The following is an 18986-nucleotide window of genomic DNA, read 5'->3' as shown; positions in this document are numbered from 1 at the left end:
CATGTGGTGTATTGGCCTTTGCCAATTATGACATGTAATGCGAAACATGTGATCAGACAGGCACCCAGTTTCATGCTCACTTCTAATAATATACTTTATTACTAGACTGACAAAGTCATGCTGATTGTTGAATGTTGCTTTATGTGCGGCATGTTTCAGTAGAAGATACTGAAAAAGAAAGACCACAGTTGTTTGCAGTGCTACCACACTTGATGTTTAAAATGAATGATGAAGCTGAGAGACCGATGTTTCGTGTTAAGGGTTAAGCAGTGATAATCAGAGATGTCAGTTTTGTGCAATACTATTCTCTGCTGTAGATTCCACACAAGTATTTGTTGTAACTATTTTAATAAATTGGAAATTATATGAAGAATGACTGCATAATTTGCATATTTTTATCTCACTTTTAAGATACTGCCATCTAAACATTAAGATATCAGTTACTTGCATGGGTAATTTTGTTTCTTGTCATGTAACATTATGTATTTTATCAGATTGTAGAGAACCTGTTGGACATGCCAGAAGTAAATGCGGATACTCCAGATTCACTGACTGGGGAGACAGCTCTCACAGTAGCAGCAGCTAATGGCTGCCATTCTGTGTGCACTGTCCTTATAGCAAGAGGTGCCAGTATATCTGCAGTTAACAATAAGGTAAAAAAAAAGTTGATTTTTTATGTAAATTTTTATCTCTCTTGACTGTAGCAAAGTTAACTACATATACATAACTTTTTAAGATCATCAATAATGGGAGTCATTTAGGACAATATATGTGCTTTACTGTGTTGTCAAAATAAACAACTGAAAACTTTGTTTACATACATTATGTCATGGCTTCAAGATCTGGATTGGACAGTGGGATCTTCTTCCTTTTCCTGAAACATTTCTCCTGATGCAGGTCATTCACAGAGCATCTTTCAGTCACCTCTTTTCTCCCCATCTATCATTCAGCATTTCCTACCATTACAATCCTCTTCAATTCACATCATCCTTCAGCGAGTTTCTCCATCTTGTTCCTAGTCTTTCAATTGGTTTTCTTCTAGATTCTGGCAGTTCCAAAGCTCTTCTTGCTAGTCTTTCTTTTCCCATTATTTTAACATGGCCAAACTATTTCAGCCTATTTCTCTCCATAGTTCTTTTAGGGGATTTATCTGAAACATGTTTCTTGTCCTGGCCTTTCTCGTCTTACCCAGGATCCCTCGTAAAAAGCGCATCTCTGTTGCCTATATTCTTCTCAGACCTGCCTTTGTCCAGGTAAAACATTCTGATCCATAGATCAAAACTGATAGATAACATGATGTGTATATCATGATCTTTGCTTTGGCAGGTATTTTACAACTCCTAAACACATCTGATATACAATAACAAAATCTTGGGCAATTTTCTATCCTCTCCGAAATTTCTTCCTCGATGTTTCCTTCCTCGGTTCACTTACCTCCTAGATATTTGAAAGCAACTACTTCTTTAATAACTTTTCCATTACAACTTACATTTTTTAAAATTTTCCCTGCTGATTTTCATTACCTCAGTTTTTGTTAAGTTTATTTCTACATCATCTTCTTCAATAACTGTTCAAATCTTGTAACAAAGTGATACTTATAGGAAGATCAATAATGACAATGTGTCACTTAAAAATATACATCGAATCTTAGGTTGGAGAACTATTAGTTCAAGCTTCAAGGAAAAAGGGGGATAGGATGGGGGAGATTAGACAGGGTGGAGTTTTGCCTCCTGAAGGAAAGTTTATTTTCAGTTTTATATCTTTCTCAAGTTAATTTTCTTTTTGACACAAAACATTAAATCTTAGGCCTTAAAAGTGAGATTTCACAACTAACAGTTGTGTGTGAAAGAAACTGTGTAGAAAAATAACAGAGTGCTGATGAGTTAAGTATTTCATACAGTAGGGGTACATTCTGCAAGTGTTTTAGATAGACATTCACCTTGTGCTTTCGTTTTTTGGTTAGTTTTGCGGTGATAGTACCTCATCACAATTCTTCCTCTAGCTTTATAAGCCTAATATTAATAAATTATATCAAAAGGAATATTTATTTGGGAAAACTATAAGATACACAGTGGCAGAATCACTGGCCAGGAGACAAAATTCCAGTACTGCTGATGGAACACATTTTAAAATGAAAAGAGTGTTTCTAGTTTACAGAACTATTAGTTCCTTTCTCGTGGAGAAAAGAAGGGTAGATTTGCAAAACAAGATGGGACAGGCTGGCCTCAGACCCCAGAATGAGAAGGACTCAACTAAACAATGTTTATACACAAATTAGTAAATTGTAGATGCTTTCAGGAGTGCTCTTTTCTTGCTGTTTTAAGTTTTAGCCAGTAGTTATAGGCAGTGACAGTGAACAAGGAGTATTCAGTTCATTGAGACTATGAGTCAGTGGTCCCTGTGGCAATCTGTAACTGTAGTATATTATGTTTATTAAGATGATATTGTAAACAATTGAGGTTAATAATTGGATTGAGCAGCTCATTCAAATGAAAAAAGAAATCACTGATCCTTTCCTGAGATTGCCTGGGATTGTCAGAGCAGAGCAGACATTTGTTGTTGTTGTGGTCTTCAGACCAGAGACTGGTTTGATGTAGCTCTCCATGCTACTCTATCCTGTGCAAGCTTCTTCATCTCCCAGTACCTACTGCAACCTACATCCTTCTGAATCTGCTTAGTGTATTCATCTCTTGGTCTCCCTCTACGATTTTTGCCCTCCAAGCTGCCTTCCAATACTAAAATGGTGATCCCTTGATGCCTCAGAATATGTCCTACCAACCAATCCGCTCTTTTAGTCAACTTGTGCCACAAATTTCTCTTCTCCCTAATTCTATTCAATACCTTCTCATTAGTTATGTTATCTACCCATCCCATTCGAGCAGACATTAATGACTGTAATTGGATTGAGATCAGTTTATGAAAATGTGCAGCTAGGGGAATAAAGCTGCAGACTGATTACATGTTAAAAAAGACTTATTGATGATTAAGGAGATTGATAAAGAAAAGGAAATTGCGGGGAACATGTTTCTCTTTTGATAATAACGATATAATATTACAAATGCCTCTCTTATTCAGTGAGTTGATACTTTTGCTCTTAAATTATTTACATTCTGCTAGAACTTTCCATTACCATAAAATTATATAAACCAATGAAGATTCATAAAAGATAGGTATGTTAATGTACTTGTAGTTTCATCACCTGGAGCCAAGTGCCAGTGACACGCTAAGTAATTCATGACTGCAAACTCTCAATTTGCAATGCACTGTGGCAGTCAGGCTACCGAACAAACTTGGCTCTTAAGCATCAAAGTGTTAACTAACATGACCAAGTTAAAACATAAATTACTGTTACTCCTTGGTGAATGTTTGGTGTTTATCTTGCAGCTGAAATGCATCATATGACATGTAAGAAAAGTAACGGTGCATGATTACTGATCTAATTTAATATTTGCAAAATTATCATCTTCTGTGGAAGCTAAAGTAAAGAATACAATTTCAAGAATAGGAGAGCTCAATAAAAATCTGACATATCTTCCCATTTCACTATCATAGTTTTCATCATTCATCTTTTATTAAAATTTCTGAACAAATTCTTCTGTATCTAGCTGTTGTGCAAAGATGGACCAGACATGAAAATTATCAATGCAAGTTTTACCTCTTTTCGTTCATATGTATTCTGTGTGAAGTTTTTATTATTTTATGTGATTCTTTATCATTTCTACATTTCATTTAGGAGAACTGCATACAAAACATTTGTTGACATTTTCTGACTTGATACTTTCAACAGGAGCTTAGCCCACTGTTGGTGGCAGTGAAGGAGGGCCATTGGGCAGTTGCTGAGCGTTTGCTGCAGCACCATGCACCACTGGAGCAGTGTGATCCTGCTGGCCGGACACCATTACTGGTTGCTGCTGCTGAGGGTCATGTTTGTCTGATTGAACTGCTTCTTGACAGAGGTATGAATACAAAAGCTACCAAACTTCACTTCTCTGATTATGAACAATGGTTTTTCGCATGAGTCATCAAAAAATAAACCTGTGTTGCTGGAACAATTTAATCTGAAGTCTCAATAGTAATACATTCTGAAAATTGTGCCAAACGGAAAGCTCATTTGAGAGAATTGTAAAATTACAAGGAAACATAATGGGGTGCCAATAGATATCTTCAGAAGGTGGTAAGATTCAAAGTACTGATGATAGACATACATAAAAATAGCAAAAAATCCTCACTTTTGGATTAGTAAGTAAGAATTGAACCAGCCCTACTATCAATGTACTATCCTTGATCTCCTACTCTGATGTCCCCCCCCCTCCCCCCCTCTGCCCCCCTCCCTTTTGTCTCTTAACAACAGATCAGGCCATCTTAACCTGGTACTCTGAGTGATCTGCCCTTCCTCTGCAATCTTTCCCCAGCTTATCCCTCTTTCCTCCCTGACAAAGGACATAAACAGTACCAAAAGATGTTGTTTTTGTTGTTGTGGTCTTCAGTCCAGAGACTGGTTTGATGCGGCTCTCCATGTTACTCTATCCTGTGCAAGCTTCTTCATCTCCCAGTACCTACTGCAACCTACATCCTTCTGAATCTGCTTAGTGTATTCATCTCTTGGTCTCCCTCTACGATTTTTACCCTCCACGCTGCCCTCCAGTACTAAATTGGTGATCCCTTGATGCCTCAGAATATGTCCTACCTACCAATCCCTTCTTTTAGTCAAGTTGTGCCACAAATTTCTCTTCTCGCCAATTCTAGTCAATACCTCCTCATTAGTTATGTGATCTACCCATCTAATCTTCATCATTCTTCTGTAGCACCACATTTCTAAAGCTTCTATTCTCTTCTTGCCCAAACTATTTATCATCCATGTTTCACTTCCATACATGGCTACACTCCATACAAATACTTTCAGAAACGACTTCCTAACACTTAAATCTATACTTGATGTTAACAAATTTCTCTTCTTCAGAAATGCTTTCCTTGCCATTGCTAGTCTACATTTTATATCCTCTCTACTTCGACCATCATTAGTTATTTTGCTCCCTAAATAGCAAAACTCCTTTACTACTTTAAGTGTCTCATTTCCTAATCTAATTCCCTCAGCATCGCCTGACTTAATTTGACTACATTCCATTATCGTCATTTTGCTTTTGTTGATGTTAATCTTATACCCTCCTTTCAAGACGCTGTCCATTCCGTTCAACTGCTCTTCTAGGTCCTTTGCTGTCTCTGACAGAATTACAATGTCATCAGCAAACCTCAAAGTTTTTATTTCTTCTCCATGGATTTTAATACCTACTCTGAATTTTTCATTTGTTTCCTTTACTGCTTGCTCAATATACAGATTGAATAACATCGGGGAGAGGCTACAACCCTGTCTCACTCCCTTCCCAACCACTGCTTCCCTTTCATGTCCCTCAACTCTTATAACTGCCTTCTGGTTTCTGTACAAATTGTAAATAGCCTTTCGGTCTCTGTATTTTACCCCTTCCACCTTCAGAATTTGAAAGAGAGTACTCTAGTCAACATTTTCAAAAGCTTTCTCTAAGTCTACAAATGCCAGAAATGTAGGTTTGCCTTTCCTTAATCTATCTTCTAAGATAAGTTGTAGGGTCAGTATTGCCTCACATGTTCCTATATTTTTATGGAATCCAAACTGATCTTCCCTGAGGTTGGCTTCTACCAGTTTTTCCATTTGTCTGTAAAGAATTCTTGTTAGTATTTTGCACCCGTAACTTATTAAACTGATAGTTCGGTAATTTTCACTGTCAACACCTGCTTTCTTTGGGATTGGAATTATTATATTCTTCTTGACATCTGAGGGTATTTAGCTTGTCTCATACATCTTGCTCACTAGATGGTAGAGTTTTGTTAGGCCTGACTTTCCCAAGGCTGTCAGTAGTTCTAATGGAATGTTGTCTACTCCCAGGGCCTTGTTTCGACTTAGGTCTTTCAGTGCTCTGTCAAACTCTTCACGCAGTATCATATCTCCCATTTCCTCAAGTACATCGCCCTTGTATAGTCCCTCTATATACTCCTTCCACCTTTCTGCTTTCCCCTCTTTGCTTAGAACTGGGTTTCCATCTGAGCTCTTGATATTCGCACAAGTGGTTCTCTTTGGAGAAAGAGAAAGGTCTCTTTAATTTTCCTGTAGGCAGTATGTATCTTACCCCTAGTGATATATGCCTCTACATCCTTACATTTGTCCTCTAGCCATCCCTGCTTAGCCATTTTACACTTCCTGTCAATCTCATTTTTGAGACATTTGTATTCCTTTTTGCCTGCTTCATTTACTGCATTTTTGTATTTCCTCCTTTCATCAATTAAATTCAGTATTTCTACTGTTACCCAAGGATTTCTATTAGCCCTCATCCTTTTACCTACTTGATCCTCTGCTGCCTTTACTACTTCATCCCTCAAAGCTACCCATTCTTCTTCTACTTTATTTCTTTCCCCCATTCCTGTCAATCATTCCCTTATGCTCTCCCTGAAACACTGTACAACCTCTGGTTTAGTCAGTTTATCCAGGTCCCATCTCCTTAAATTCCCACCTTTTTGCAGTTTCTTCAGTTTTAATCTACAGTTAATAACCAATAGATTGTGTTCCAAGTCCACATCTGCCCCTGGAAATGTCTTACAATTTAAAACCTGGTTCCTAAATCTCTGTCTTATATAATCTATCTTGACACCTTCCAGTACCTCCAGGTTTCTTCCATGTATACAACCTTCTTTTATGATTCTTGAACCAAGTGTTAGCTATGATTAAGTTATGCTCTGTGCAAAATTCTACCAGGTGGCTAACTCTTTCATTTCTTACTCCCAATCCATATTGACCTACTAATTTTCCTTCTCTTCGTTTTCCTACTGTCGAATTCCAGTCACCCATGACTATTAAATTTTTGTCTCCCTTCACTATCTGAATAATTTCTTTTATTTCATCATACATTTCATCAATCTCATCAATACCAAAAGATATGATAGTGTTTATGTTTGTCTGTGAACAGTACCTGGAATTATTTCATCCGAAGGTAGATTTTGGTCAACCTTTATGTTTTGGGAATATGTGATATGGTTAATAATACATGAATATGATGATTGGGTTTTGAGTTCGGTAACATAGTTCCTTAATTTATATTTTCATATATGGAATGCAAAACAGGACAAAAAAAGAAACGAGCAGAATTAATGTCTGTTCTAATGTCAGGGTATTACAGCAGTTTAACAGTTACCAATTATTAATACAGTGTACATAATCAGTTTCTCATCAGGTTGCCTTCCATTCAGAAGGCTGTTGCACTCAGCGACTGTTATATTGACTTGCAAATAATCGATTTGAGCTATCAGTCATCCTTTTTAAGTATTTTATTGGCAGATCTAGATTTCAGCTAGAAACTATCCGTTCTCAATGCACTATCACTTTTGATCAATGCATGTAATGCCTGTTGGTTGGGCTTCATCCACAGTTCATTGAATAATCAGTTTCTGATATCTCATTTCCTTTTCAGTCTATATTTTAATAGTTCCACATCCCTGAAGATTCTCCTTCATGATAGAATATACAGAACATAATTAATAAATGAATGAGTATGTAAGTAGTGTAGCATTCAGTGTTTTGTTTACGTTGGTCTTCTAGGTGCCTGTCTCCTGAAGCAGGACCGTGAGGGCCTAACTGCACTAAGTTGGGCATGCTTACGTGGTAGAATACAGGCAGCACAATGCTTACTAGACCGAGGAGCTGCTGTCAACCATGCTGATAAGACAGGACGCACACCACTTGATCTTGCTGCCTTCCAGGGAAGTGCAGGTCTTGTTCAGGTATGTTAATATGTATTATTATTTCTGAGTATTTCTCTCTTTATTACCACTAGTCCATTTAATGTTACCAGTTTAGGTTCTTGATTTTGAAAGTGAACCCAAGTGAAAGTATCTTATGAAGAATTGAAGAAGGGTTTGATCAACAGCCATATATATAATTTAATAAGCCATTAGCAGAGTATAACATGAAAGGAAGATTGCTAAGTAAACATCTTTCTTTTAATCCAAATACTTTTTTTTCCTCCATATTCCACAGAACCCATCAAGATCTTAAAACCTTTGCAAATATCTATCAGGCTCTAAAACTGCTCTTGTCATACCTGATATATACTGTGAGACATCTGCTTGATATCATTGCATCAGATGATTTGTGCTACATAAAACCCACCATGAAATAATTTACACTGTATGCTATTGGTACATTTATGAGGAAAAGATGAAAATTTCTCTTCCTGGTACAGATGTTGCATTGAAATCAAAGAAATGTTGACATATGTTGTGCAACAATGCTCAAAATTGAGAAACGGATGGCTAAAATAATTTGTGCTCTTAAAGGTGATTGAAAGGAAGCACTTCATGAAACTGCAGTTAAAAAGCACTAAATGTGTTATTGTAAGAATTAATAATTGAAGGTGGATGAAGCAGATAATGCCATAGGCGTATAACAAGAAATTTTCCATTTCTGATGAGCTATGAGACAGATTTGTACAAGATGGGAGCTACATTTGCGAATGTTTTATGTGAAAAAGAGATTCTTCATTGTTTTCTTGACCGTTTAAAATAAGAAACCAACTGATTTAGTGTTCTGTAATGTGGGTCTTTCATATCACACAAGAAATAAAAACAGCAATCGAGCAATGAGTGGGAGCTGCAGCTATGCATCAATAAAAGGTGACTTGATTTCATATAACATGAAAGTTATGGTTGGTGTTTTTTGGCATGCAAAAGGGATTCTTTTTGCAAAGGGTAGAACTATAACTGGGGAATACTATGCAGATCTGAACCAACTGAATGAAGAAGTATGCAAGAAGAGTCCTGGTTTGCAAAAGACGGTTTACAATTTACCCTCTCACTGCAAAAACTTATACCTTGTCTGTGTACTCCATTTGTCTATTCCCTTAGCAACTGTAATCATGTCTTTTTCTTTTCTGTCTGTGTGTCTTCCTTTATCACTTTTGGTCTTAACCAGTGCCACTTACTTCCTCACTCACTGTCTATTGAATTTTTTTATTAAAAGCTGAAATGAAAGTAATTAGGTTAATATTGTCATTATTTGAAACAGGTAAATAGTCATATAAATGATTCTGATGATAAGAAAATGATTGTCAAATTTTCAGCTTCTGTAAATTAATTTTCTGTCTTTCTACCAGAAGCAGTACTTGAAAGAAGGAATCAGTTTTTATAAATAATAAAAATCATTCGTTGGAAATGAGTGGAAAGACAGAGAGTAAATGTCATTTGCAAGGAATGTTTAGTGAACTGTGAATGACAAAGTCTGGCAGCCTTCTACAGTTGAATCCTCTTTTTTGGCTGGCCCCTCTCCAAGCTATTTATGAGAATTCTATCTTTTGTACTTGATAAATTTGCTTATATTATAAACTATTCTCTGTTGCAGCTGTTGATGGAAAAAGGAGCAATAATAGAACATGTTGACATCAACGGAATGCGCCCATTGGATAGAGCAGTTGGATGTCGAAATACACAAGTGGTTCACTGTTTTCTGAGGAAGGGGGCAAAACTGGGACCAGCAACATGGGCAATGGCAGCTGGCAAGCCAGAGATATTGTAAGTAACTTTGTGCTTCTTTTGTTCACACACACACACACACACACACACACACACACACACACACACACACACACAACACACACACACACACACACACACACACACACACACACACACACTCTAAAAGTATTGATGATAATTTAATACTTGATGAGGCTTTAAGAAATCCTACAAATAAATGTCAAAGTGTGTTAAAAACAGAGTAAATAAAATAGATATGTTTCATAAGTTATTCAAATAGTTAAGAATAGATGTTATGGTAACTGTAAGATGAGATGTAGATGTTGTGGTAACTGTAAGATGAGATGTTAACCATTTACATTTTAGTTGAAGGTAGAGGGGCATGGCTTTATTGGAACTCACTAACTAGATGGTGTCCCTTTCTAGATCTATTAAATTGATGAACTATTGATGTTATTCTCCTAATGTTGTGTAGAGATAAGCAATTTAAATGGTGAGCAGAATATGTGGTAGAAGATGAGGTACTACAAATTAGAAAAATATTATTTCAAACTGAGACACTTCAATTGGATTCAAGAAAGATGCAAATATACCTAGCATATATGCCAAAGGACATGAAGACAAACTATATAGATGATAGTCTTGAAAGGCAAAGAAGGGAAGTAACAGTATTAACAAACAAGTGGGCCTGTTGTGAGCATGGGAGTTGAAATGAAGTGAAAAGGTAAAAAAGAGAGAGAAAACAAATGAAAAGAAAGGGGATGAGATAATGAAATAACAGATCCCTGTTGGATCTCGACAGAAACTACCAAGCTATAACAAGGGTGAGAGTTTTTGAATAAAGGGATGTCTTAAGCTAGCAATTTGGGATGTAACAGGTCTGGGTATGAAGGAAACAGAACTGTTTAAGATGCTTAAGGATAGGAAAGTGCACACTAACAAACCAAGAAGAACCTAAAGGGTAAAAGAAAGTTTGAAGGATGCACAGTGATATATAGCAGTGTTGAAACAAATAAACAAGCTGGGGAAGGAGTGGCAGTGGTGGCAGATAGAAAATAAAGCTCAATAATATAAAGTTATATTTATGTAAGTCAAAAAATGATTATAGACAGATTTACTGGAGACAGAAGTCATCTAACAATTATAAGATTATATGGGCTCAGGAAGGAAAAGATGATGAAACAGAAGGGCTTTATGAAATCTTTCAGAGAGAGCTGCACAAGTTTAACAACACAGATCATATTACCATAATGGGAGACCTTAATACAAGAATAGGAAATAACCCAGCACTGAACGTTATGGGTCATAAAGGAGAACGGCTTATCAACAACAATGAAGGAAACCTAATACATTTTGCAACCAGCAACAATCTAACAGTTGCTAGCATACTTTTGAAAAAGAAAGAGATTCGTAAGTTGGAGTGCTTGTGGTGGAGGTCAGTAAAATTTTATGGCATTACCAATAGCAGACTCAGTAAACTGATACAGGATTTTGGTGTTTCATGGCAGCTACATAAATCCCAATCATTTCCTGCTGGTGTCAGAAATTCCTTTACTAACTATATGGAGAAGGGAAGGCTGATTCATAAAATTAATAGAGAAAATGAAGAACTGTATAAAATATACTCACTACAAGATCAAGAAATTAGGGTATTTGTTGCATACTCACTACAAGATCAAGAAATTAGGGTATTTATTGCATTAGGCTAAGCACTTATTTCCAAAGTCAAATAACCAGTGAAAATATTGAAAAAGCATGAGCAAGGATTAGCTGTTTCATTCACATTACTGCACTTGAAGCACTTGGTAAAAAGTGTAAGCTGAGGAAGAAGAGAGGTCTGAGAATATTGAATAACGAAATAGCATCAGCCAGAGAAGAAAAAGAAAGCTCATAATGTGTATTATATTTACAAACAAAAGTGGATAGCAATGAAGATAAATGTAATACAAAGTGAAACATAGCAAAAAGAGTTGTAAGTGAAGCTAAAGATTAAGCACTAGGTTTGTTAGTAATGTTGAGGATCGGTACGCAGCAGGCAAACACTAGCATATAAAATAATGAAACATCTTAATAAGACAGACAAGGATACAGCCAATATAAAGTCAATAACAGGAAAATATAGGGAAAGATATTATGAGAGATTATGGTACATTGAAAAACAGGAGAATCAGTAGAGAATGTCACAAATATGAATGTGATCTTTTGACATATAAAGAAGTTGATGAAGTTGTGGCAAGAATGAAAAATAGAAAGGTGACCAGGAAGAATGGGCTAAATGCTGAGCTCATAGAACATGGTGGTACTTCACTAAAATTAAAAATGCTTTGTCTGTTTAATGTGTGCTGGAAGAATTAGCATATATCAAGCACATTGTGAAGTAGAGTCATCCCTCCTTTTTTAAAAAAAAAAATAAATGAAAACTGAATAACTGTTATAAATAGAGAGGGATAAATTTGATAGAGACACCATGTAAGATATATGCTAGAATGATTGGCAAGAGACTAAAGGCTATATGTGAAACACTCCTTTTAGAAGAACAGAATGGTTTGAGGAAGGGAAGATAATGCACAATTCATGTACTCATTATAAAACAATTCACAGAAAAAGGTATGAATTTCATATAAAAATGCATAAAGCCTTTATAGATTTTGTAAATGCCTCAGTTGCGTAAATAGGCAAATACAGTGGAGCATACTAGAGAAACTAGTTTATCTTAAACACATCATAAACATCCTGAAAGATGTGTTCACAGACACTAAAATGATGATTGGAACAGATGCAAGAATTTCAGATATGATAGCTGTGAATCAGGCAGTCAGAGAAGAGGGCAGTTTATCACTAACATCTGTAACAGTGGTTCTCATACTTTCCAATAACACTGATCCCCTGCTTATTCGGAAAGTGATCTGCGGACCCCCTTGCAATGCAGTCTGAAAGTTCACATGGTATTAAAAGAAAAAAAAAACTTGTTAATTAGAATTGCTACTCACAAATATATAAAGAAAAATAATGTGATTAGTAATTTATTCTAAAGATATGTGATTGTTGTTGAGTGAACAAAATTTCAATAGAAAATACAGTAAGTTAATATGGTGACAATATAGTAATACAGAAAATACAGTAATACCATACAATAATTACAGTAACTGGAAATCAGTGTCTTACTTTTTTTAAGAAATCCACTCGATAAACAATGCTGTACAATGTGGGAGTCACTAATGTGATGAAATTCTTTGTGTTTTTCCACAATTCCAGTAAAATCTGGAATAAGTTTTGTCACCATCAATATTAGGTCTGATTCCACATTAAGACAATTTTGCTTTAAGGTTTTAATACTGCAAAGAGTGGGAAAGGACTGGTCAAGTAACTAAGTGGTAGAAGAAGGCATCAAATGTTGCAATGCCTTTTTACACAAATCTTAATACTCACAACGCACATGCAACCAAAAGCTACAAAGTTCATTTTCCTTGAAAACATTTTTCCATGAAGTATTGCAGGGTAGTTCAAATAGCTGTTCTTGTCCTGTTTCAGAGAGATTTCACCACTAGTGAAAGGGTCTTCAATCTAACAATTACCAGGTTGTGGGCTAGGGAGATATTCTCGAAAACTTACAGCTGATTATATCAAGTCTCTTACAAGTGCTCTGCACTTCAGCAGAAAATTTCTCACCTGGAGTATCAGTCAAGTCCCTGAGCACCATAAATGATAAATCATTATTATTGTGTACTTGTACTGCCCACAGCTGCAGTTTGTTAATTGTTGCACAATATTAACATGTCTTCCTTGCAGGCCTAAGTTAAATTTGTTGAAAAAGAAGAAAATATCCACCCCCGACAGGCCGCTTTACATTATCAGTCTAAGTCAAACAATTTCTTGCTTGAAAAACAATGTTGCTTGTCTAAAAGAAACAAGCACACTTCATTATGCTGCTCAAGGAAGTGACAGAGAACTTTCCCTTCTGACAAACAGTGCAGTTCACTGTGTAAGAAAGTTGAGTGTGTTCACTGCCAATTTCTTCACATAAAACTGTGAAAAGAGAGGCGTTTAGAGACCACAATGTGAGGAAATTAACAAGTTCTGTAACTTCATCCAGAACACATTTCAAATCCAAAGGCATTTTTTCTTACTGCTAAAGCTTCTCTATATATGAAGCAGTGAGTACACTATTCCTGATACTAAAGGTTTCACTCGAGCCTTTAGGCCTGTCTTCCAACCTGTAAAAAATTCCCCAACAAAGAAAGAATTTCTCTTGCTTGAAGTAGTCCTATATAATGGTTGACCAGCTTCAGGGCAGAAATTTAGCAAAGTAGGGAAACATTTAAATTTACAAACTTAGGTGTAGTTTCTAATTGCTTTCTTTTTAGTAGCTGAAAAAATACTTCTTGCGTAACAGCTGTGAATTACATTATCTTACCGCACATTTCAAGTTTTAGGCATCGCAGACCCCCTGTCTAGTTACCACGAACCCTCAGGGGTCCGTGGACCCCATTTTGAGAAAGTGTAAATCCATTTTGTCTGTCTGTCTGAAAACACTAATTTCCAAAACTATTAGATAAATTTCATGAGGTTTTCATGTTTGACTTGAGCGTAGGTTGGGACAATGCATAGGCTATTTCATCAAAATTGGTTCACGGAAAAAAAGGGATCATAATTTAAAGTTTTATAAATATGAAAGTGTGTTTGTCTGTTATCTTGTCATCACTAAACTGTTAAACTGACATGGATGAAATTTACTATGGAAATAGGCTACTTAAGAAAGTGTGTAGTAAAAGATATATTCATTTGTGAATATTATGCGAATTACAGAAATTATTTACTCTTTGGAAAAGCTATTCATTCTTTGACTTTTGAACTTTATCATACTTGTGATAGTGCTTTTATTGATTGTTATGGTTTACACAATACAATTTAATATAATGAATACAATGCTTATACAATCTTCAATATGTTTGATCTATCTTTCTGTCCGTACTAATATTATAAATATGAAAGTAACTCTGTCTGAAAAGATTTTGATAAAATTTGGTATGGAGATAGCTTGAACATTGAGGAAGAACATAGACTACCTTAGAAAGTATGTACTGATTTTAAGAATATAACACCAAATATGGAACAATAATTACTCTTTGAAAAAGCTATTTACTCTTTGACTTCTGCACTTTATCACATCTGTGAAAATGATTTTATTATTTGGTTTATTGTACACAATACGATTCAACACAATGAATATGATGCTTATATAATCCTCTTCATGTTTAATCAATACTTCCGTACTAATGTCAGTCACAAACCCATCAGTTTAAGCCACTGAGTGTCAGGTGTCACTTATAATTTCTTTGCAGCACATTCATTTGCGCTAATAGCTATGGTCATGTGGTTAGCATAGTAGACTTAATGATGATAGATTGCCCCGTTCAGTTCCTGCTGAGGTCAGCTTTTTTTTCCTGCTGATTACACTGAATCCTATTACATAGAACATATATTATAACAAATATGATTAAGTTCAAAAGTGAAAGAGTAAATAGCTTTTCCAAATAGTAAATATTTTTCCTTAATTTGCATAATGTTCTTCAAATAAATTAAAATCCTGTATACACACTCTGTAAAGTAGCCTGTCTTCTACATCAGGGTTCAAGCTATCTCATGCCAAATTTAATGGATGTCAGTTTAATGAAAGCGTAACAGACAGAGTTACTTTTGCATTTACAATGTTATCATGGAATTATGGATTAAACACATTGAGGATTATATAAGCATTGTATTCTGACTTTTACACATGGCTGCACTCGCGTATCAGTAAAATGAAATGAAATATGTATGGATTTAGTGCCCAGGAAACCCTGGTTGGGATGTTTGGGAGCTGGGCTGTCCATAAACCTGTAAGAGTACGAGGCGGTGGAGGTCTCCTGTGAACAGCACGCTGCAAGGCATCCCAGATATGCTCAATAATGTTCGTGTCTGGGGAGTTTGGTAGTCAGCGGAAGTGTTCAAACCTAGAAGAGTATTCCTGGAGCTACTCTCTTGCAATTCTGGATGTTTGTGGTGTTGCATTGCCCTGCTGGAATTGCCCAAGTCTGTCAGAATGCACAATGGACATGAATGGATGCAGGAAGTCAGGGAGGATGCTTACGTACATGTCATAACTACTTTAGAAAATTGTATCTTTCTGAGTATTATTTACATCTGTAAACATGGGTGGTATGCAGACAACACTGGGGCAATGAATGGTGACTCTTAGTGTCTGTAGATTATTCCATGACTGTGCATGTGATTTATGGTATTGAATTCCTACACCACCTAGCATAGATGGAGAGTTTTGGTGGAGATACAACATTAAAATTGTACAGTAAGCTTGAGAACCATATTTAAAACTGTTACTATAAGCTATGCAAACATAAAGTCCTATTTAGTGCATAGTTCTAAGAGAGCTCAAGTCTGCTGGAACTTGGATACAGAATATCAGGTGGCTTTAACAGCTATAGAGACATTCGAACAGTCACAAGCCCATCATTTTAGATGCTGAGTGTTACATGTCTCTTACAGCTTCCAAGACGCTTGAAGACTCACAATTGCGGTGTTATTTAAATAAAGACTGTATGAAAACCGAGAATCATACCTTTGCATGTGGAACTTGGAGGCTATTGGTGAGGCTGCATTTGATTATGATCTATTAACTGACTATGTTTACCATGAATTAGTTATTATAGGGGGTGGATAAAAAAATGTAGGCACCATAGTCCACAGCTTGTGGTCGTGCGGTAGCATTCTCGCTTCCCACGCCCGGGTTCCAAGGTTCGATTCCCGGTGGGGTCAGGGATTTTCTCTGCCTCGTGATGACTGGGTGTTGTGTGATGTCCTTAGGTTAGTTAGGTTTAAGTAGTTCTAAGTTCTAGGGGACTGATGACCATAGATGTTAAGTCCCATAGTGCTCAGAGCCATTTGAACCAATTTTGTAGGCACCATAACGCATTAAAATGGAAGGGAGAAATGGTTGGTATGTGTTGCTCAGGTGGCAAAATCTCACATCCCTTACCATATGAGCCAGAGAAACTCTTAAAAACTCTTCTTCTGCATGAATGTAATGAATCGAGGGATTATGTAAATGTATTTAGAAAATATAATGCAGGCTTTCAGGTTTGCCAAACAACAAAATAATAGAAATACGTTCGTTATGCACCTACATTCCAGCACTGCATACATTTGTTACACATACATGTCTGCACCACTATACACGCAGACGTATTGTTAAATTACTAGCTTGCTTACACTTCATCATTTATTATAAAAAAACAACTGATATGCAAGTGAATCAGTGGGTTTTTCCTGCTCACTTGTGGATGTTTGTTTTCCTCATCATCATTTTATCACAACTGATGTGCATGTCATCAAAATGGAGTCAAATAAAAGGATTTGCACCAAGCTCCCAAACATCCCAACCAGGGTTTCCTGGGCACTAAAGCCATACATATTTCATTCCATTTTACTGATACGCGAGTGCAGCCATGTGTAAAAGTCAGAATACAATGCTTATACAATCCTCAATGTGTTTAATCCATCACTCATCATAACAAAAGTAACGATAGGTGAACATAGACATGAGTAACAGCTTCTTGTTTAATGTCTACATTGACATCTTGAGAAGATGGAAATGAGAAGTTTCAACTTCCCTCCCCCTCTGAAAATTAAATTAAATTATTATGACAGAATGAATGGAAACGTTTGGGCGAGTGGGCAAGAGAAGTTGCTTCCCCCAATATTTTTACACAACTATCTCCCACTCTTCCAGATACAAATTTTGTTATTATTTTGAAACCTTAAGTCTATAAAACAAAATGATTAGAAGGTACAGTTAATAATCATGCTCTCTCTGACTCTTGTCATCAAAGTTAGAACCTGGAATAAAATCTGTCACTTTGCAGAATTCTGGCAATCATTGACTCTGAAAATTCTTAAACTAACCAGAGGCACAATTGTACACCATGGGGAAGCCATCTTAGGTGCTATGATGTACTCACTCTGCAGCATGGGAATCAGTGTCCAAGTTGTGTATCAGTTTCGATAAAGTCCAGAATTTAATGTTTGAAAATAGAGCATAAATGACAGTGATGCAGGCTCTAATGATTTCCCAGGATACAAAGCTCCGTACAAGTTATGAAATGCCAAATATTGTTCCGAGCCACAGCTAAGGCAGAAGTTAAAATAACCAAAGAACTAAATGTACATGAAATTCTAATTTTCCATAAATGATTTTCCTAGCTATATTCCAGTATACATCATCCTCCTGTATGAGATGAAATGTTACCGCAATTAATCAAATTTCGTTCCATATTCAAGATGGCAGCTTACAACAATGCTGCTAATTACAGTTCCATTGTATGTTTAATGTTCCACACTATATCCATAGAGTCTTTATATTGCAAGTCAGAGATAATCTGTCTCTTGCAGTCATAATGAGTCTTTGGGCCATATAAATCACTTGCTTGGTTATGCATAAACATTTGTGCTACATGATAAAAAAATGTGATACTACAAAGTCCCTCTTGGGTTACAGATATCACAGCAATGAACGATATGTATGTAGTAGAACATTTCATGATGATTCTCCATGGTGAACAGTCTCTATAAAAAACTGCTAAGGAAACAGAGTGTGCTCCAATATATAAGTAAAGCAGGGGATAGGACAGTGTCCAGACACTCATGAATGACAAAGAAACAAAATTGAAGGTTTCAGAGCAAAACCGGAAATGTTTAATTTCATTTAAAAAAATTTCCTTTACAAAGTAAGATAAAGGAATAATGCTCTAGTTAATTCTTGGAATACTGCAAGGATGAGTGATATACATTGAAGAGCCCAGGAAACTGGTACAACTGCCTAATATCGTGTGTAGGTCCCCCACAAGCACAGAGAAGTGCCGCAACATGACGTGGCATGGGCTCGACTAATGTCTGAAGTAGTGCTAGAGGGAACTGACACCATGAATCTTGCAGGACTGTCCATAAATCCATAAGAGTATGTGGGGGTTGAGATCCCTTCAGAACAGCACGTTGCTAGGCAATCCCAGATATGCTCAATAATGTTCATGTCTGGGGAGTTTGGTGGCCAGTGAAAGTGTTTAAACTCAGAAGAGTCTTCCTGGAGCCACTTCATAGAAATTCTGGATGTGTGGAGTGTTGCATTGTCCTGCTGGAATTTCCAAAGTCTGTCACACGCCCCACACCATTGCAGAGCCTCCACCAGCTTGAACAGTTGCCTGCTGATGTACAGGGTCCAAGGATTCATGAGGTTGTTCCATACCTGTACACGTCCATCTGCTCGATACAGTTTGAAAAGAGACTCGTCTGACCAGGCAACATATTTCCAGTCATCAACAGTCTAAAGTCGGTATTGATGGGCCCAGGCAAAGCGTAAAGCTTTGTGCCCTGCAGCCATT

General features: G+C 36.5%; 1 protein-coding gene across 3 annotated transcripts in view; it reads left to right on the top strand.

The window, feature by feature from the left end:
* The window catches only part of LOC126188938 (protein TANC2), a 572082-nt gene that overhangs the window by 544622 nt on the left and 8474 nt on the right, over window positions 1–18986 (top strand). For all 3 annotated transcript variants that reach the window (XM_049930679.1, XM_049930681.1, XM_049930680.1), the window contains 4 exons: window positions 495–653; window positions 3788–3956; window positions 7625–7806; window positions 9422–9591. In XM_049930679.1, coding sequence (XP_049786636.1) covers window positions 495–653; window positions 3788–3956; window positions 7625–7806; window positions 9422–9591 — 680 coding nt within the window. The remainder of the gene's footprint in view (window positions 1–494; window positions 654–3787; window positions 3957–7624; window positions 7807–9421; window positions 9592–18986) is intronic.

The sequence above is a fragment of the Schistocerca cancellata genome, chromosome 5, assembly GCF_023864275.1.
Source record: "Schistocerca cancellata isolate TAMUIC-IGC-003103 chromosome 5, iqSchCanc2.1, whole genome shotgun sequence".
NCBI classification, from domain to species: Eukaryota; Metazoa; Arthropoda; class Insecta; order Orthoptera; family Acrididae; genus Schistocerca; species Schistocerca cancellata.
This window is presented reverse-complemented; position numbering and strand designations above follow the sequence as displayed.